This window comes from Notamacropus eugenii, chromosome 7 (assembly GCF_028372415.1).
Source record: "Notamacropus eugenii isolate mMacEug1 chromosome 7, mMacEug1.pri_v2, whole genome shotgun sequence".
In the NCBI taxonomy this organism is placed as follows: Eukaryota; Metazoa; Chordata; class Mammalia; order Diprotodontia; family Macropodidae; genus Notamacropus; species Notamacropus eugenii.
Genome location: NC_092878.1, coordinates 26,740,318 through 26,761,525, shown reverse-complemented (window position 1 = coordinate 26,761,525; position 21,208 = coordinate 26,740,318). Strand labels below are relative to the sequence as shown.

At 39.9% G+C, this 21,208-nt stretch overlaps 1 protein-coding gene and 1 non-coding gene across 3 annotated transcripts in view; one reads left to right on the top strand and one right to left on the bottom strand.

The window, feature by feature from the left end:
* KNL1 (kinetochore scaffold 1) overlaps positions 1 to 18,957 on the bottom strand; it is a 104,241-nt gene extending 85,284 nt beyond the window's left edge. The window contains exons 1-5 of one of the 2 annotated variants that reach the window (XM_072625405.1): positions 18,710 to 18,957; positions 8,795 to 8,862; positions 8,331 to 8,370; positions 5,747 to 5,806; positions 4,805 to 4,866 (exon numbers count right to left, since the gene is read on the bottom strand). In XM_072625405.1, coding sequence (XP_072481506.1) covers positions 4,805 to 4,866; positions 5,747 to 5,806; positions 8,331 to 8,370; positions 8,795 to 8,829 — 197 coding nt within the window. In that variant the 5' untranslated portion in view covers positions 8,830 to 8,862; positions 18,710 to 18,957. Of the gene's footprint in view, positions 1 to 4,804; positions 4,867 to 5,746; positions 5,807 to 6,682; positions 6,771 to 8,330; positions 8,371 to 8,794; positions 8,863 to 18,709 lie in introns of those variants that run through there. The other variant, XM_072625406.1, reaches the window with a different exon arrangement.
* Positions 18,958 to 19,390: 433 nt separating this feature from the next.
* TRNAS-GCU (transfer RNA serine (anticodon GCU)) lies at positions 19,391 to 19,472 on the top strand. The gene has a single exon. It is a non-coding gene; the product is annotated as a tRNA-Ser (tRNA).
* The last annotated feature ends 1,736 nt before the right edge of the window (positions 19,473 to 21,208 follow it).

Genomic DNA, 21,208 nt, shown 5'->3' with positions numbered 1-21,208 from the left:
CTCAAGCCCCTAGCCCCATCCTGCTCTCAGCAGATAACCTGAGGAAGTAAGAGCCATGTGTCTTTAACTTGCTCATCTCTCTGACTTCACATCTCAAACTCTACCTACATCTTTACCCCATCATCTCTTCCTTTGTTTCAGAGAAGAGGATGAGGACGCCTTTTTCCTTGCCCAGGTCAACCTTTGTATCTGTGCCCTGGATTCCACTCATTTTTATATTCTTTGGTTGAGCCAGAAGGGGACTCATACTTAGGGCTGGCAAATGCATGATGAATTAGTAAGAGATTGAGAAGCAGCAGTCATCTCTCCTCTTTCAGACTTTATCTTGGGGCTCCCCTCTCTTTCTATTCTCTCATCTTTGATGATCTCATCAGCTCCCACAGAATCAATTATCATCTCTGCACAAATGACTCCTGAAACTACACAGTCCCAGTGCTAATTTCTCTCCTGAATTCAAGTTCTAGATCACTAACAGCCTCCAAGATATCTTTCCTGGATTTCCCCTTGCTACCTCAAAATCAATGTCTCAATTAGAACTAATCACCTTTTCCTTTAAATCTGATCTTCCTGAACCCATGTAAGACAGCTAGGCTCCCACTGGGAACATACTTCCCCTGTTCTATTTCCCCTCTCCCCTGGCAGGGGCTTCCCAGGACCCAGGACCCTTGCTTGACTGATCATATAGCTTGGAGGCAATGAAAGTCACCAGCTCTTTTCATTCTAGTGAGATGGGGAACACTAGGCTTGCCATCTATCTTGCCTCTACTCCCTGCAGAACTTTAAGTAGTGAGCAACAAATATAGCCTAAGCACCCCTAGGTCTTGCTGGCCAATGCACCGCTAAACCCACAGGATTTCTAGGCCTTTCCATCTGCTTAACTTTCTTTTATGAGTTACCTCTCCCAATTAAAGTATGAGGTCTTTGAAAAGAAACTGTTTCATCTTTTCTATTTCTATTTTTTTATTTATCCTTGGAATTGATAGCCGTTAAGGTCTCTTCTAGGTCTTTTTGTTGTTGTTGTTGGAAGCAGGGGGAATGGCTCTTTTCTGTTTATTAAATGAGTAAGTTGCACTGGGAGGGAGGGACAAGGGGACAAGCATTTACATACCACCTACATGAGTCAGTGTCACAAGCTCTTTAAAAAACAAGTATCTCATCTGACTCTCACAACAACCCTTTGAGGTAGATGCTATAATTGTCCTCTTTTCACAACTGAGGAAAGTGAAGCAGAGCTTAAATGACTTACCCAGGTTCTTTTCATAGAGCCAGCTAGAATTTGAGGTCATATTTGAACTCAGGTCTTCCTGACTCCAGGCCCAGCACTTATCCACTGTGCCACCAACAATTTAGACAGTAGACCCCAAATGGTTATATTATATAAGCTGTAAGGTTTTTTAAAACTTACAATGAGACAGAAAAGGAATTTTTCTACTTACTTCAACTTCAAGGAAATTTTCACTTAAACTTCAGTGACCAAAATGCACTTAAAATCTATGAAACTTTTAGCTGGTTGTCTTTAGCTAATCCAGTCTCGAGGGGAACCAGAATATGTTCTTATACTGGTCAATTACAGTATCACTGAACGCAAACTTCTTCTTAAACGTTTTCACTAATTTTTTTTATCACAATCATCAGAAATCTCACAAAGAGTAATGAGGGACTTATTGGAGTTTCTTTACTTAATTCTCCTTTACCAAGCTGTTGACTCTTTTTTTCATAGTTTTCTTGCATCACTCTCATTTTTCCTACCAATTTTTCCTGTACCTCTCTTACTTCATTTTCAAAATTCTTTTTGAGCTCTTCCATGGCCTGAGACCAATTCATGTTTTTCTTTGAGGATTTGGATGTAGTCGTTTTAACTTGGTTGTCTTCTGAGTTTGTGTTTTGATCTTCCCTGTCACCACAGTAACTTTCTAGTCAGGATCTTTTCCCACTGTTTCTTCATTTTTCTAGCTTAGTTTTTGACTTTTAATTCTATACTAAAGTGGGGCTCTGCCTCTGAGTAGAGAGGGCACTTCCCCAAGCCTCAGGTTTGTGCAACTGTTTTCAGAGATAATGGCGGGGGGAGAGGGCAGGACCTATAAGTTTTCAGTTTTTCCAAGGTGGTACAATCTAGATGAGGTGTTTACTACCTGTGCTCTGTTTTGCAATCCCAAGGATTTTTTTCCACCCTTGGAACTATAATGAGGGTCCCACCTCCCCTGCAGCCACAAGCTCTGGTGTGCTACTGCTCCTCCTTGGCCTGGGACTGAGACCTAGGACTGAAACCCAGATCCAAGTATGGACAATGCAACAGAGTCCTGCCCCCAGTTCCACCAAAGGGACCCCTCTAATCTCCTTCTGACCAGCTGACCCCCTTCCTGCCTGTCAGTTGAGAGATCTGGAAACTGCCACTGCCACCACTGATTCAGTCACCCCCAAGGCAGTGCTGGTTTGCTGAAGCATGGCCTGTGTTGGACTATACCTATTCACCTCAGTTCAACAGACTTTTCTTGCCAACCTTCTAAGTTTTCTTGGGCCAGAAGATTGTTTTACTCTGTCCTTTTGTGAGTTCTGCTACCCCAGAATTTGTTTTGGGGAATTATTCAAAGCTGTTTGGGGAGGTTTTGGGGGAGAAATCAGGTGAGTCCTGCCTTTTCTCTACCATCTTGGCTCTGCCCCACCTTTGTCTAATTCTAATATAGCTAAATAATCCTCACTCCCACCAAGAAGCAGGTTATCACCCTTATTAGCATCAGAAATAGTTTTGAAAGAATCCTGAGGTTCTAGATGGTGACCATATAATTCTTTTCTTTTAGTGGAAACAGTGAAATTGGCAGCAGGAAAAGGCATGTGATGAGAGTGTTGGGAAGTGACAAGGCTCAATGGAGAGGCTTCTGAGTAATGTTTGGCACTGCATAAGTGCTTAATAAATGCTCACATATGTTCATCCATCTATCCAAACTTTCTTATTTCTGTCAAGGAAACCATCATTTTCCCATTCAGGGGAACTCATTACCTAAGGATCCTCTGACTTTTCCTTTTTCCTTATTTCCAATCACTTGCCAAGTTCTACTGATTCTACTCTCACAACATCTCCCACACCTGTGTCTTCTCCATTCCTCTGCCATCACAAGAGTTCAAGGCTTTTAACCCCAATCAGACAGACTACTGTGAAAGCTTTCTAATTGGTTTCCTTGCTTCCAATACTTCCCCTTTCCAATTTATTGTAGGTGACAAAATAATCATCTTAAAGCATTGGTCTGACCACACCACTCCTCTGCTCAGACACAATCAGTGGCTATTGCAATTAGAATAAAATCGACTTGTATTTTAAGGCCTTCCTCAATATGACTTTAACCTACTTTTCCAGTCTTTTTTCATATTACTGCCCTTTATGTAATCTTGTCTTCAAGGTAAGTAGGGCTCTTAGCTATTTTCTGAATTCAAAATTCCATCTCCTACCTTCATGCCTTCATGCCTAAAATGTATTCACTTCATGTTTTAGAATCTTTATCTTCTTTCGAGATTCAGTTCAACTGGTACTTCCTCTATGATACTTTCTCAGACACCTCCATTTTTCAGTGCTTTCTCCAACCTCAAATCACTTTATATTTTCACATGTTTATGTTACATCCTCTGAAAAAAGGTAAGGTTTTTGAGGGCAGGTACTGCTTTGTTTTTGTTTAAAAAAAGCACCCAGTACAGGGCCTTTTACTTAAATGAAACATAATTTTGGTTGAAATGACAAGGTAGAGAACTATAAAAATTATCAAATCAATTCAACCTACAAGTATTTGAGTAGCTACTAAGGTGCTTAGTATAATGTTCCCTGATATCTCTAGTCAGGGTATATCTTCTGCACAATATATAACCATGTGGACGTCTCCTTCAGATATTGCTGGGATACCCAGTGTTTTGTTAAATTAGGTTGCTAAAAAAAGCAAGAATTAGGATAGTTTATTGGAATGTCAGACGAAGTAAAAAAATTTGACTTATAAATTCCAACTCCGCCATTTACTAGCAGCGAATGGACAAATTAGTTAAGTTCTCTGGGCCTCAATTTTCTCATCCTTAAAATGGAAATGATAATATTTGCCTTATCTAGCTCACAAGATTATTATGAGGATCATATGAGATAAAGTACTTGTAAACTCAAAAGTGCTACATACTATATATGAAGTGTCATTATTATCTAGAATAGTACCTACAGGGGCACCAGCACGGTACACTGAATGTACAATTATCTGCTGATAGCTTACCTAAACACTACAAGCTAGGAATAAGGTTCCCAAAAGTTATAAATCTTCACAAAATCACTGACCCAACAGTAATATTTTATTCAAATAGGATTATGGCAGAAAGGATAAAGATAGGCAATGTAATATCTACCCTTTAGGGTATCACCGTTTTGAAAAAAGTGAAACATCTCCATCTTGCCTGAGTCTTTTCACCATAGGTCTTTGTGAAAATAATGTACATTCCATCTGTTTTAGAGGCTTTTTTTAATTTTTAATTTTAATTTAATTTTAATAGGCTTCCATTTTAATGAAGTTTGGATGTATCATAACAGTTTTAATATTCAATCTAATTTCACTGAAATTGGATTTTTATCTGTAGTGGTTTTTCCTTCTTGTAAGACATCTATACATCTCAATCTTTACATAAATTTAAACACTAACTTTTTAAAACTAGAACTTTCAGATGTTTATTTAATCCAACCAGAGACTGTCCTACTGACCTCTTCTATTATCATATGGGGTCTGACACATTAGGAGTATAATTTATAAACCCTAGTTTTTTTAACTCTCCTTTTTTAACTTACTTAATGGTTTCTGCAAAGCTGACTCGACGAGAGCTTTTCCGACTTCTTGTAGTGATAAAGTCCTAAGGACAAAAAATAGGTGGCATTATTGTTAAGATCAAGCTATTATAAACTAGAACTCAGGGGCATTATATGCATAAACCAAATCTTCTTTTTTAATTAATTTGGAACAGTACCTTGCAAGAGAATTGGCATATGACTGGGGAGAGCCAGTCTCAGAGCAAGAGAGACCTGAATTCAAAGTCTGATTCTGACATATACTGAAGTCCAGACCAAAAAATAATTTATCCATAACATCCCATATGTATAAGTGTTAAATTTGCTTGAATCTCATTTCCAATGTAAAGAGGAAAAAATATTAAAATGTCAATACATATGGACAACTAGGATACATTAAAGTAGGAAATTTACTCTCCCTTCCTGTCATACCCTCCTTTCAAATAAATAGGTATCCTTGACTATAAGGAAAAAGAACAATTCAGACACAGCAGAAAGTGTGGTGCTCTTTTTTTCCCAGTCCCTTCCCTGACAAGAATAAACATCTCTACCTACACAAAAACACATCCATAGGTGTTTTTACTTGGTGATTCTTCTTGAAAGAAGGGCACAGACCTTTTCACAATGGAGAACCAACAAAGATTCTCTATTTTGCATTCAGAAATTTAAACTGCTAGTGCCATAAGAGATATAATGAGGTAACTTAAGCCCAACATTAATGAGGCTGATAAAGTAGCTGATGTGGTATAGCTGTGGTAACAAACTAAAAATTTGTGAGTCTGCATTATTGATCAAGTAGCGACCTCAAATTACCTATACTTTGATTTTCTTATACCAGTTCAATTGAGAATAACTTATGGAGTTCTCTCTCCATATTACCTAATAAAATAACTTGATATTTGGCAATTATTAAAATGAGGCAAGGTCATTTACAAAACTACCTACCTGACCAATTTCATTTCCACTTCTTATGTCTTGAAGAGGACTCCGTGGGGGTTTCAAAATCTAAGGGATACATTTAAAATATTCAAGTTACTCAGGTATATCCACTAGAAATCAATTCATTTTAAAGGATTATAGGCTTGTAGATTTAGATTTGCTCACGGAGACCTTTGAGGCCAAATCAATCCAAAGACCAGTCAGGCATTGCTGCTAAAAATCAAAACAAAAACCAACTCCATGACAAATCCAATAACTACGCAAATCCATCTGACTCATCAGTGCTGAAGCCTGCAGTTAATTAAAAATTTAAGAATTAGTAAGGACTTATTTAAAATAAATTAATGATATTAAATGTGCAGCTTTATTTTAAAAGGCTAGTAGGTTAATATGTTCCATATTTCTGAAGCACAGTTCATTTCACTATCTTAAGCCATTCAATATTCTTCTGAACTTTAATGAAAATGATAGCTTATATCATTTAATAGATCACTTTAGCTTGAAAATATTATGCAACTAAGGTTCCTCCAAAAACATCTATAAATTCAGTATTCCTTTACAGTATTCAAAAAAGAAACCAAAATTTTTGTTGCAAATAAGAAGCTAGGTAGTGACTAATTTTATTTTCTTTTTTTCTCACCAACTGCTCTCAACTCAGAGTAGGGGAAACTCAGATAGAATCAGAATAGCCTGGGCTGAAAAGAAAAGTTGAAGCAGATGGCAACAGGAGTGGGTCAGAAAAATTCATCCCTACCCCTTCTATCCAAGGCTTTTAGAAATGCTTAAGGTTCTAAAAGTGCTGTGCAGGGTTTTTTCAAAAACAACAGTAGATACAGCAAAGCAGTGGCTAATCAATCAGCTGTTCAAAGCTAGACCCCAATTGTTGTTGTTCAGTTGTATCTGACTCTTCATTTTCTTGGCATAGACACTGAAGTGGTTTACCATTGCCTTCTCCAGCGTGTCCTCATTTTACAGATGGCAAAGAGGGGTGAAGTGCCTTGCCCAGGGTCACACACAGCTGGTAAATGTCTGAGGCTGAATTGGAACTGAGATCTCCCTGACTGCAGCTCCCACACTCTATGCACTGCACCACCGAGTTGCCCCAGGTGCATCAGTTTTATTGCCTGCTGGATGTGGCTGCCAAAAATACAGGAAGCAGGTAATACATAACCTCTAAAGAAAAACAGGGAGAAATTAATTGGTTTGGCAAATTCAATACCTTCAAGTAGCTTAGAGTTCTGCCTTCCATCCCTGCTTTATTACATACATTTTTTCTTCCCATAAGAATAGCATTTAAATCACAGAAGATATTACAAATAATTTCCTCTCATTTTTGGTAACTTAGAACAGTGAAAATACCTTAATACTTTTCAAGAAATCCATCCCTTGCTATTGACAAAAATTTTAATAATACTGACCTTATAAATTGAAAGAATTCTGTAAAATAGGAATAACTACTATCCTAATCCACCATCAGATATTGAGAATATACGTGAAAACTCTTAGTATGAAAATGTTTTGTGACTTTCCTATAATCTAAAAGAAGAGAACTTCTCAACCAGTTAATTCATCAGCCTTAGGAGAGCCAATTGTCCTTTTTTTTTTTTTTACTACCTTAAAGTGGAAAATGCTAATTTGCTATGTATTTGTTTGGTTAGCTCTATAGGTGATAGCCAACACTTTTCCTGACAGCCCAGAAGAAGTGGATGTCAGCTGGATAGTGGCCAAATTGTGGCACAAGAATATAATCATAACTGCAATTATTATTGTTGTTATTTGCTTGTTGAACAGACTGTGCCCTTTTCTCTTCATTCCAGTAGATCACACATCATCGCGGTTGTTGACGCTGTCATTACCATTACTGGTACCGTATACTGCTTTCAGGTTTGCAAAGAAATTTTACACGTGTTATTTTGTGACCTCATTAGATAGAACAATCCTGTGAGAGAGGTTCCATTATCATTCCCATTTTACAGATGAAGAAACTGAGGCTGAGAAAGGTAAAGTGATTTGCCGAGCCAGAGTCACACAACTGTTAAGTTCTTAATTTGAACTCAGGTCTACCTGACTCCAAGTCCTATCCTGTCCATTTTGAGCACTTAACTGCCTTGTAATAGAATATCACTGCACTATAAGAAATTATGAACATCAAAAATTAAGAGAAGCACAGGAGGACTTACACAGCTGATGCAAAGGAGTAGTAAAGTAATATACACAACCATAACAATGTAAATGAAAAGAAAAAACCCAAAACTGAAGGTTGTGTAATTACAATGCCCAAATTTAGCACGGGAGGCTACAAAAGAACACTAAAAAAAGGGTACGAGCATTACAGAAGTGGTGATTTATGAGTATGAAATTTGCATACACTACCAGTTAAGCCCAGTGTAGTGCTTCGTTTTGATGAAGTGCTTTTTTCTTTTTTTAAGTCTGTCACAAGGGACACTCACTGAGGGGCAGGGATACATTCAGAAATAAATGTGATATAAAAACACATGACATCAATAAAATAAGATTAAAATTTTTTTAAACTCTAGGTTATGTACACTGTTGAAAAACCAGGGAAATGACTAAAATTGGCTTTACTTACTGAAGAACGCCGCTTTCGGCTGGTGTGTTCTTTATGGTTACTGGAAGGGAAAAAGAAAAAGAACAAAAACATTCATGCACTGATTTGTAATAAGGGACTGTTTTCAACATAGGACATCACTGCATCTATAGCATGTTTTTAAACTGGCCAGCACTACTTTAAAATTAAGAAAGCTTAACTCAACTACCTTTGGCAGCACTTACCCACACTACAACTTCACTAATTTTTCATTCTACCTATAAAAATTTATATCAAGAATTTATGAGGTCTGTTTATACAGAAAATAATACAGCAAAAAAAAGGCTGTGTTGTCATGACTTTTCTTTCTTGCCTGTAGGATTGAATAGAAAAAAGATTTCAAAAGTAATAGTCCTTACCAATTAAAAAAACATCTGTCTTTAGAAGACAGAGCAATAAAAGTAGCTATCTTTTTATTTTCAGAGAAAAGCATTGGATGAACTTACTTTTCTTCACTGGGCTCTAGGCAAAACCCATCCATTTCTGAAGAGTTACTTTTCAAGTAACAATTGCCCTGTACAAAAAGAAATAGAAAAGAAGAATAGATGATATAGAAAACACATTAAGGACATAACTATATTCTATAACTCAAGGTTATATATGAAGGAAAAAACACAAGAAGAGAAAAATCTAAAGAGAGTTTCTTTGTTAAGGGACAACAAATGGTCTTTTGACAGAACTTCCAACACACTAATGTGCTACCTGATTTAACATATGCAGTATTCTAAGTTGAGACAAGATAAAGGTAGAGCTTGGTAACAATAATTTCAAAGAGGTAGCAGATGAGTTGATGGCATCAAGGACCAGTTCAAATGCTACCATTTCCATAAAGCCCCTACTGATTCCCCATCCCTACCCAAAGCTGAAATTTTCTCTTACTGAATTTTATGAACTTTATACACCACTTATGAATTTGTCATGGTCTAATTTGTATTACATTTATCTGTGAAGATGTCTTATCTCTTCTTATTAAACTGTAAACTCTTTGAAGGCAAGTATTTCAAGTCAACGTCCCCAATAACTGGCCCAGGACAATATACATCCTTTTATAAACTTTTACCGAATGAATTCAATAAATCTCTTTAGAGATTTTCTAAATATTCTGAATAAAGTTGATTATTGTTCCAATTGAGATGACATGAATTTTAGTGACTCCAGATGAAAAATTTGGCCTGATATGCAGGATTCTTATGTGGGTTATATAACAATTAAATGGAGAACATTATCTAGACATATTATTTTCTTAAAAAGAACATGATATCTAGAGCTTTTTTCTAAACCACATCTGCAATTGTTCTTATAAGAACAGACCAGTCCTGAATAAACAAATATTCAGATAGCTGGTGTTTTTTGCATTTTTTTAAGCAAAAAGAAAAATATGTGGACAAAAGATATAATCTTACTATATATAGTATCATCATCATACACAACAGGAAATCAATTCTGAGCAACTTGACACAAAGAACTTAATCTCTAAACTGGAATGGAATTCTGCTAATTTTCATATTTCCATTTCAATGGATTCAATTAGTTGGTTATGTAACATATAAACTCAAGCTACGACAGTAATATATTATGGAAAGCATATTAAATTGAAAATATTGCTTCCCAGAAAACAAACATATGCACAAAAACTTCATATAATAAAAAAAACTTCATATGATAACTATTTAACAATATCTTGGTGATCTAGTATCTTGAGGTGCCTCCATCATAATTATGCAATGACCAGTTTTCAGTACCAGGGAAAAAGAGAGGGTTGCAATTCCCTTGTCTTGTTTAGAAGGTGTTGTTGTTCTTCATCCTTTGTTTTCAAAGAGGAAGACTACAGGTATAAAATGTTGCTTATATTATGAGATTTGATAGCTTTGTTGGTTGAGTTTTTTTTTTAATTTAATTAATTAATTTGTTTTCAGTTTTCAACAATCACTCCCATAAGTCTTAAATTTTCTCTCCCTCCCTCTCTCCTCCTTCTCCAAGATGGCATGTAATCTTATATCGGTTCTACACATACATTTTTATTAAATACATTTTCACATTGTGTGTTCGTCCTTCGTTGCCAAAGGAGACCATGCCATCAGAGAAATGATGACATGACTCGCACTTGACTTTGTTTTGAGTGACGGAGGGCTGTGCAGGTCACCAGCCTCACTTCTCCTCCAGAGCCATCTGAATCCAGTGACCTGATATTCATCAGGATGACTGGAGATGACCCAGGATGAGGCAGTTGGAGTTAAGTGACTTGTCCAAGGTCACACAGCTAGTGAGTGTCAAGTATCTGCAGTGAGATTTGAACTCGGGTCCTCCTGACTCCTGCACTGGTCCTCTAACCACTGCACCACCTAGCTGCCCCTTCATTTTCACATTAGTCATGTTGCATAGAAGAATTAAAACTAATGGGAGAAACCAAGAGAAAAAACAAAACAAAACAAAACATAACACAAGAGAAAACAGTCTGCTTCATTTTGCATTCTGATTCCACAGTTCTTTCTCTGGATGCGGATGGCATTTTGCCTCAAAGAGTCCTCTGGGAATGTTTGAGGTCCTTGGCATTGCTGTGAAGGGCTAAGTCTATCAGAAACAGTCCTTGAACACTGTGGCTCTTACTGTGTATAATGTCCTCTGGTTCTGTTCCCCTCACTCAGCATCAGTTCATGTAAGTCTTTCCAGGTTTTTCTGAAGTCCACCTGTCCATCATTTCTTATAGCACAATACTATTCCATTCTTTCTCCCACCTTTTAACTATGGACATCATCCAAGCTTTAGTCCTTGGCTCTCTATTGTTGCTTATTTATACTCATTTTCTAGAGCAGATCAGTGGGGTTTCAATTACCACCCATACTAATGACTTCCACATACTTTTTTGGTCCTATATCTATCTGTCTCTGTAGGTGGATGGCTCACAGCTAACCACAACTTATTTCAATAATTTGTCATTTCATCTGGGTAGATATTCCTTCCACAAAGACAGATCAAAGCTCACTTTAGTTTTAAAGAGTTTCTATGCATGAAAAATTCATAATCCTGTAGTCAACTTGGTGATAAGTCTCTCTCAACTCAGGTTGTTCCTCAAACAACAGGCATGTCAAGAATGCTGCTAAAGTCTTTCTAACTTACTGGCAGCTGCCAGAGCTTGTGTTCTATTCATTGGCTTAGCTCCCTCAATTAGGGAGACTTTACATGTTGAAAAAAGTTAATCTGAATTTAAAAGATTTTATTTATAATGCTTGAATTTCAACAATCTAGCTTGCTTTCTATGGTGAGTTAGGTGGCCATGATTTGGGACCCATAGACATAAAGGCTTCCAAGGAAGACCATCAAAATTTAACAATTATTATCATTCTGGGAGAAAAAAAGGATGGGAACTATTAGCTCTCCAGGTTATCAATCCCGGGAAGGGGACTCAACCAATGAAAAAAATCACTTAAAAACCTACTATGTGCCAAGTACTACACTAGCTACCAAGGATATGAATACAAAGAATTAAAACAAAAAAGGCTAACATGTTTAAAGCAACTTGTTCAGAGGTAAGAAATTCTACTGTATCCTCACTTGGAGCCTGCCCACAGACACAGTAAAACATTAAAAAAAAAAAAAAAGACTTCTCCAGTGTTTAACTGAGGCATACATAAAGGAAGGATTTCTAGGACTGAGTAAAACCAGAGAGGATCTAGCAGCAACATTTGTTTTGAAGGATCCTCATACTTGGGACAGAGGGGGCCCAAAGAATCACACATAAAAGGACAAAATTTGGTTGGTACAGATCTAGGATTTTAGCAAAAAAGGCTCTTTCCTTGCTCCTCAGACATGGGGCAATCTTTTACAGTTAAACTCATTATCTTATTCTCCTCTATCGATGGTATCACTATTATACTACTCATAAGGTCCATAATATTAAAACAATTTTAAAATTCTTCTCTTTCCCTACCTCTCTTCAGTTAGTCCCATTTGTCTTTATTTCCAAAATTCCCACTGAGTCTGATCATATCTTGTCTGAATCAACCAAAAGTATTGAGTAGCTTATTGAGTACATAGTACTACAAAAGATGTACATATAGTGTCCTGGCCTTCAAGGAGCTTACAATGCAGATGGAGGACCAAGACTAATTTAAAACAAGTTCAGGCTACTAAACTATGTGGTTTTCTACTATACAAGTTCAGAGGAGAGAGATAGATGCGAGTGAGAGACAGCAAAAAGTTAAGTTTCCACAGAAGTTATTAGTAGATAGTAACTGAGAATAAATCAGATAATAAGAAAGTCAGCAGACTGCAAGTGGACTCAACCAATCAGGAGATAGACACTGGACTTCAGAAAGTCACAAAATTTTTGATAAGAAGGTCCAGGCCTGAAACCAGCCTGAACCAGTCAGGAAAAATGACCTAGAATAACCTGGAGAAAGCTTTTTTTCACTGCACTTGCTTAATGAACCTCATGCACGTAAGCAGACATACCCCGCATAAAATTATCCCTCCATTTTATGATCATGGGTTCTATGTTAAAGCATGTTTGGGAGGGGGGAATCATGCCAAGGGTGGTTATGTAATGGGATGGTTACCTAATGGAGAACTGACCAATCCATCTCCACTTCTTGAACTAACAGTATACATCTCGCTTCTGTATTTGGTGGTCTTCCTTCCTGAAGGAGGTGGGGGAGTTAAGCCCACTTTTGGCCAAAAGTGTTCAATTCCTCTGAACTCTGTTGCAATAAATTTTCCTTGATACCTTATTAGTGTCAAGTGTGTCTCTAACATGCACTTTGGAGTTGTCTAGAAAGGTTTTGTGGTAGAAGAGATTAAAATTTCCAGCAGCTGGCTAGCAGGTCTCCTTACTTCTAATTTCTCTCAGTCTAGTGCAGCCCTATTTACACACTCTATGAGTTTGCTTTGTTACTTTTACTGCCTACTGCATAAAAGCTAAAATCCCCACCATCCTTTCTTATATTTCCAATTTCTTTTCTCCCTACTTTATTCTAGTCAAGCCAACCTATATAACATATTGATTACTTCTGCTTATGTTTTTATTTCATTTCTCCCACCTAGAACACATCCCTCTGTCAACCTATGTCCAGATTTCTGACCCCCTGACTCAGAATCCTAAAAATCCCCTCTCTGACCATAAACTCAACTTCTTTTACTTTATCCCTTCTAAATCTATTCTTAGTCTTTACCATGACTAGTCCCCTCCACCTCTCCCTGGATTTAAAACTGGAAGGGACCTCAGAGGCAATCTAGTCTCCCAGTCTACCAGTTCAGGTCTCCCTCCACAGTCCTGATCACCCAATCCAACCATGAACTATAAGCTATGCTTGAATTTGCCCTCTTGTCCTACTGTTGGTCATGCCTTGCCAATCTCCAGATCTCAGTTACCCTTAACAGTTGGCCTCTGTTCCTATTTACATGGTCCTGAACTAATTAGATTTACTATTAGTTTGTCCTCTAATCTCAACCAGGCCTTCACTGCTTAACGATAATCCTTTTTTTCTTTCTGATTTAATCTCCATCACATTCTTCATAGTAGTTCTTTCAAACATTTTTCATTCCTCAGGACTTGTAGGCAGCTACTACTCCAGCCTCCCATCAGAGAACCTTAGCTTCTACTTTACTGAGAAAACAGAGGTTACCACTTTCAAACTCTTTCTTCTCTATTCCAAATCTCAAAACACATCTTCATTATTCCCATTTTCTTTTCCTTGCTCCAATCTCTAATGTAGCATTGGGTCATCTCTAGGCCACCTCTACCGGTGGCTCTTGAACCCATACCCTCTTAACTAATCTGGTAAAAGCATATGGGTCATTCCCTCTCATCCATGGATAAGCACTCCTCTCCAGTTATAAACATTCTTTGATTCATGACTCCTACAATTATCTTGTCCCTTTTCTCTGTGTTCTTTGTCCTTTTGGAGCTTCCAAGGTATTCATTCTAGCTTCTCTACTTTCTGTCACTGTCTTATAGGATTTGCCTCATGGATTCCCCTTTTCCAATGTGCCTCATTTCCAGACCAATGCCAATTATTATTAGTAGTAGCATCAGTAGTTGTTGTTGTTGTAATAATAATGGCAGCTAACATTTATACAGCACTTAACTATGTGCCAGGCACTGTGCTAAGTGCTTTACAATTATTACCTCATTTGATTCTCACAATAATCCTAGGGGTTGGAGTGTAGGAGAAGAGTTAGGCACTATTATTATCTCCATTTTACAGATAAGGAAACTTGAGGTGAGTTGAGATTAAGTGAATTGCCCAGGGTCACACAACTTGTAAGTGTCTGAGGCATATTTTGAACTCAGTTCTTCCTGACTTCAGACTTGGCACTCTATCTACTGTGTCATGTAGCACTGCCCTATTGTAGAGCCCCTCCTTCACCGCCATTATGCCGCCTGATCTATATTCTCTTGTGAACCTTTTCCTTTACATTTGTCTGGAAATCTCCCTGTGCCCATACTCTCCTACTCCACCAGGTGCCACTTAACCTCAAAAGTTCCAACTCCACCTCACTCCCAGGACAAGTAGACTTTGCAAAAACCAAATCCTCCAGACCCCATCAAATGTAAAGTCTTCATTTCTCTTCACCACCCCTCTCTCTGCATTCAGTTCAATTCATTCAGTATAGCTAGAACTGGTGCCTTTTAGGTGCTCAGAACTTGCCCCAGCTGGTTCTAGCTATATTGTTCTCTTAGGTTTGATGGAGTGCTACACAGCTCTCCACATGCATAATGTCCTCCTGGTAACTTATCCCACTCTCTCTGTTTCTCTGTTCTACGATCTAGGACCACCAATTCACACCGTGCTTCCCTTGGAACTGGCAGAACTTGTTATGGCAGCACTAGTGCTTCTAGGTTGCAGCCTCTGGCAGGCTTTTACCCTTAAAGGGCTGTGGCCAAGTGAACTTTCTCAGCCCAGTGCTGACAGTCTCGATGGCACTGGAAAGAGGGAGTGAAGAATGGGGTCCAGGGGCGGATTTTGATGTAAGCTGGTGTCAGGTTCTTGGGTTCACTAGTGCAGCCTAGCTGCCAGTAGCATGGTAGGAGGAAGGACACTGAGTGAGCTCAGGTTTTGTAAGCCTTAGTTCCTGGGTTTTGGGGGAATTTTTAAATCTTCCTTTGAATTCTAGGTACCCCAGACCATGGAAACAGACCATGGAAGTTGCTTTATCTTTAGTGCAAAACCTCTTTTGTGGAAAGGCCTAAGAGGCTGCAGAGGTCAGAAAAAAAAAGTCTAGTCCACCATCTTGCTGCTTACATGACCCAGAAATCCAAAATTGATATTTCTAAAACATAAATCCAATCCTGTCATTTCTCTAGTCAAAAATTTCTAGTGCCTCCCTATTGCTTCTGAGGTAAAACACAAAATTTCCAAGTCTTCCATAAATTGGCTTTCACCTATCCAGTTTTACTTCATACTACTCACCTTCATGCACTCTTCATTCCAGTCAAACTGGCCTGCTTTTCTTCACTGTACATATATATTTCATCCTTTGCCTCTCTGCATCTGCAGAAGTAGTCCCTCATTTCTAGAATACACTTCTTCATACCTACCAAACCTAGAATCTCTAGTTTAACTCAGCTTAAAATCCTTAGTTATGATCCTCCTCCTTCATAATGACTCTCCTGATTTTCCCATTTATTAGTACTTTCTCCACATCAAGTTTGCATTTATTTTATTTATCTGTATATGTTGCCTTTCCCCCACAGACCCCCGCCCCTCCCCCCCCAGGAGAAATAAGTTCTTCAAGGGCAAGGACTATTTCTTTTTTCTTTGTATCACAACAACTAGCACAGAGCCTGAACATATGGTAGATATATAATAAATAGCTGTTAAATTATTTTGAGGTTCATTTCAAAATATAGCAGCTCCAAGAAGGCTAAATTATAGAAGTATAGATTTAAAACTGGAAAAGACCTCAGAGGCCATCTATCTAGTCCAATCCCCTCGTTTTACAGAGGGCAAAACTCATGCCCATGAAGGTTAAGTGACACAGATAGTAAGGGTATAGGGCAGGAATCAGGTCCTCTAACTCCAGAGTAAGTGTCATTTTTACTAATAGTCTTGCAGCCAAATTCCCATCACAGCAACCCTCCCATATATGTATATATGTGCATATATACATAATATATGCATATACATGTGTGCATACATATATCTTTCATAGTAGCACTCAATGCTCAATCAAGATTAGGTTATGTTCTGGTTAAAGAAATAATAATCGCTAGTATAGTTTCAAAATCTTTTGATATCAAAAGACATCTCCAGAATATTGCATTACCAAATTAAATTTAACAAAGAGCCTGAGAAACAGCTTTTTTCTGAAGCTAAAGTTATGTCTAAATCATTATTAATCAAAATTTTCTATTCACATTCAGGCTTTGCTTTTATGCTGATTTTTCTTCATATTTCTCATTATTTGACTTTTAAATACAATAATTGTTCATTTATACTTCCTAAACGCTTTTTAATTAGCTACTACTTATTCTTTTCAACTCTGACAATCATTCTCAACAGTCATGAATGGTTTATCAAAAATTCAAACTAACAAAGCCCCCTCCCCCACCCCTAAAAAAAAATACCCTGAAAAATCCTTCTCCAGTTATAATAGAACATCAATAAAAAACAATAAACTTCTGGGATAAAATACCATCCAAGACAATTAAATATCAGTTAGATGGACCTAAACCTTTTATTTTTCTTCCTAATCTGCCAATGGCATTAATATTCCCCATATCAAATTAACGCTATATGGTCTCATAATTCTTCATTACTACCATGATTAAATAACCTTTTTATACTCTATTTCACACACACACACACACACACACACACACACACACACACAGCTTATTATATACTGTCCTTAACTCTTCATGGCATCTACTACATTACAACTAGCCCGGGATGCTCCACTCATGTCTTTTGGATACTGTGATTAAAACAACTGAGTTAAAAAGGAGAGAGAACTGTCAAGAGTAAACAACACACCTAGGACATACTCATCAAATATCGACCCTTTTCCATTAACCCTACACACAACAGACCCACACTTACAAAGAGCAGGCATGCAGTTCTACTTGTTTTTCACTTGTATAGGCAACTTCTGGTAAGGAAACTACTCCAGCCAACCCTAACCCACTCTTCAACTAGAATCTTTGGGAAGTTATCAGGAAAGGTTAAGAGATCTGCCCAAGGTCACCAAGCCAATACGGATCTAAGGCAAGACTCAAATCCAGGCCCAGGCCATTTCCACGCACTCTGCCAGGCAATGTCTCCTCATGTAAATCCACGCTCAGAGGCTATTTTAGATTGGATTCCTGTCTTCCCTGATGTACTCGTCTGTGGTCCATAAGCAGGTCACAAGCTTCATTACCAATGAAGCGGATACATAACAACACAAACTGATCAACAACACTGTTAGGGGAGACACTACTCTGGCCAGCTGCGTATACCCAACAGAAGAATGGTCCTCAAACTCCATCTTAAATTGATTATCAAGTCCAATACTTACTGAAGTCCCACTTAGACCGCGGTACAACCACTACTGGCCTCTTACCTGGGCCAGAATCGATCAAATGCAGAACCTGAATTCCTCCTATTAGGAAGCAATAAAGCAGAGACCCCAACCACTCCCAAGGCTTCTGGCTCCTTGATTCCCAATCCACCTGCTCCATCTCACCTCACTCCCCTTCCAGACTTTCCCACGGATGAGCCGCACTCTTTTATGGCTAGTTCAGACCCACCAAAAACGGTACTGCGGCCACCCAGGAATCCGTTCGCGCCTCGGACAGCTGACCACCACTCAAGGGCACCCCTTCTAAAGGAGGGGGAGCAAACGTCCGTGCCCAGTCCTCGCTGCTGTCCAGATTCCACTCTAAGACGGTCCTGACACCGGTGTCCAAGTCGGCCCCTCTGGCCCACCCCACCAGGCAGGACAGTGGGAATGCGGGAGAAAGGGTCGGCCAAGCTCTCTGCCCCCCCCCCCCCCCCACCGCCAGGCTTCTCCTGTCCAGGCCGGACACCCCCAGGCCCGGGGCCCATTCTGGGCTGGCTCACAGTCTCCCTAAAACAGAACTGCGCTCCCTATCCATCAATCAATCAGCCAGCAAGCAGGAAGTGCCGGGGGAGGCGGGGGTGGGGCGGAGGAGGTCGGGCACCGTGCTAGGCGCCGCGGGAGACGGACTTTCGAACCCAGGTACCCTAAACGTGAACGCTAAGCAGTCAGGACGACGTCTGCTCTGGGGGGGCGTTGGGGGGTGCGATCAGTGACTGACAGCCCCGCCTGGTGGAGCTTCCGGGCCTCAGTTTCCCCATCTGGAGGGGAAGAAGGGGGGAGGGGTGGGTTCAGCTATTGGCGCCGGGCTCGAGGCCTACCTGAGGAGAGGAGGCCCCGGCGGGGGCGGCCCCGCCCTCCCGCGCTCCCCCTCGCGAAGGGGAATCCACTCACGACAAGGAAACCCTCAGGCATCCGGGGACTCAGAGACCATTCCTTCGCCCGACCCCCCGGGGCCCACCGGTCGGCCTACTCATCCCCTCAGGCCGCTCGCGGCGGGGTTCGGCTCAGGCGGGCGCTAAGCGGCGGCCTCAGAGCCGCAGCTGCCTCAGCGCGGCGGTTCAAATCTAACCGCCTCGCGCTGCGCAGGCGCACAAGCCGCGCCTGCGCGCCTGGGACGCGACGCAACCTTAGCCCCGCCCCCTCCCCTTCCTTTATCTCAGCCGCAGGCATCAAATCCAACCTGGTGACGCCGCTCATTTTGGAGCAGGCGGTTCCGTTTTCTTATTCTCCCTTACCTTCACTTCTCATCCGTCTTTTTATTTTCTGCGTCCACCTTAATTACCCAGAGAGCGGGCTTTCCCTCGCAGGGCATTCCGTACAGTATGGCGGCCGCCACTTTCTTCAGGTTTTTTTTTTTTTTAAACGGAGACACCTGCTGGTTGGAACGAGGTATGGAGGATCACGGTAGTCATCCGTACAGCATGGCGGCTTCCGTAGCTGTACGTCACCGCCCAGACGAGTATATTCCCTATAGCTGCCAGGAAGCTGTAGACTTCTGCGACGAGGTGGCCGAGTGGTTAAGGCGATGGACTGCTAATCCATTGTGCTCTGCACGCGTGGGTTCGAATCCCATCCTCGTCGGTGGCAATTTTGTTTCAGTAAAAGCTGTTTACCCTCCTTCCAGCACAGACAAATGAAACAATTTAACTTCCCTTCCGCATCTGTTGCAATTTTGCCTCAAGTTTCAGTAAAAAAAACAAACCTATGATACTTTTCACGCAGAAAGATAAAAGAAGGTAATTTAGCCTGCTCTCCTCCTCTGTTGCAGTTTTGCCTCAAGTCTCAATAAAAAAATATTTGCAATACCTTTAACCCAGAAAGATAAAAGAAAACCATTTAGCCTTTCATCCGCATCGTTTGCACTTTTGCCCCGAGTCTCAGTAAAAAAGATATTCGCAATACCTTTAACACAAAAAAATAAGACAATTTATCCGATCTTTGAGACAACTTGCCCAACAGTATTTTCTACTTTAACAATCAATTTATCTCACCTTCTTCCTCTTAGTAATGTCCTATACATAGTATGCAACTCAATAATTTTTGTTGAACAAAATAAGGAAATGAGATTAATCTAGAAATTAGAAAATCTGGGGTTTTCATCCCCCCCCCCCCTTTTTTGGCAGTGACTAAACCATGTAACACATAGTATGCCTCCATTACTGTCAATGGGATCATTTCCCAGACCTAGAGCTGCTCTTGGGGGTTTACAAGTAGTGGTGGGGCTTCCTATTCCAGGCACTGCCATTAAATCCCTCCCCAGCCCCAATGCAACAGTTCTGAGTGAGGTTCATGGGCAAGCCACTAAACATGTATGTTCTTTCCCAATGCAGCAAGTGGTGGAACAACAGAGGAAAAACAGTGCATGTATTTGCAGAAGGGAGAAGGCTAGAGTTCAAATCCTGACCCTGGGGAAATCCCTCATCTGTATAATGGAACTGGAGCTCATGGCCTCTCAGCTTAGAAGTCACTTCTAGCTCTGAGTCTGTGATCATATGATCTGAGTTAAAACTGGTACTTGCTAGCACTATAACCATAGGCCAGTTGATTAACCTCTCTGTATCTTCCAGTTCCCTCTCTGTAAAACAGGGATAGTTCTCACCCTCACTGAATGATTATTAATACAGCATGATAAATTTTACAAAACACATAGGGATGGTTAATAAGAAGGCAGAAACAACAGAAGCATCCCCAGTTGTAACCAGGAGCTAGAATCTGCATCTCAGGAACCCAAGGACTTTCTTTCCAGAGAGCAGGGCTCCATTGATTTCAAGAAAGTCGGCACATCAACCTGCGTGGCTGAATGAAATAGGGAGCACAGGATGCTCCTCAGTTGCAAATCAACAGACGATTCTCCCTCATCTCTACTGAAAAACAGCCTTCCATTCAGATTGGAGAAAAACCATCCCTCCATCTAGTATGAGAGCAGTCATGCCCCTGCAGAACATGCAAGCACACTTAGAAATGATAATAACTTTAAAATTTTCTAAGTCCTTACACGTTATCTTGTTTGGGCATCACAACAATCCTACAGGATTCCAGTGCACATTTTTTTCTCTGCACTGACTGACATACATTCATACTATTTCCCCTTACACAGGAAAGAAAACAAGATTTGGAATAATGGGTCTAGGATTTGAATTCCACCTCTGTCATTACCTGTGTAGTCTCAGACTTGATGCGTGACACTGAATATTTCTTGGTCTCACTTTCCTCATCTGTAAAATGAGAAGGTTGGACTAGATGAGGTCCTTCCCAGTTTCAAATCTGTGATATAATAGTCTACATTCCAACCAGTCATTTATTAAGAGTCTATGTGC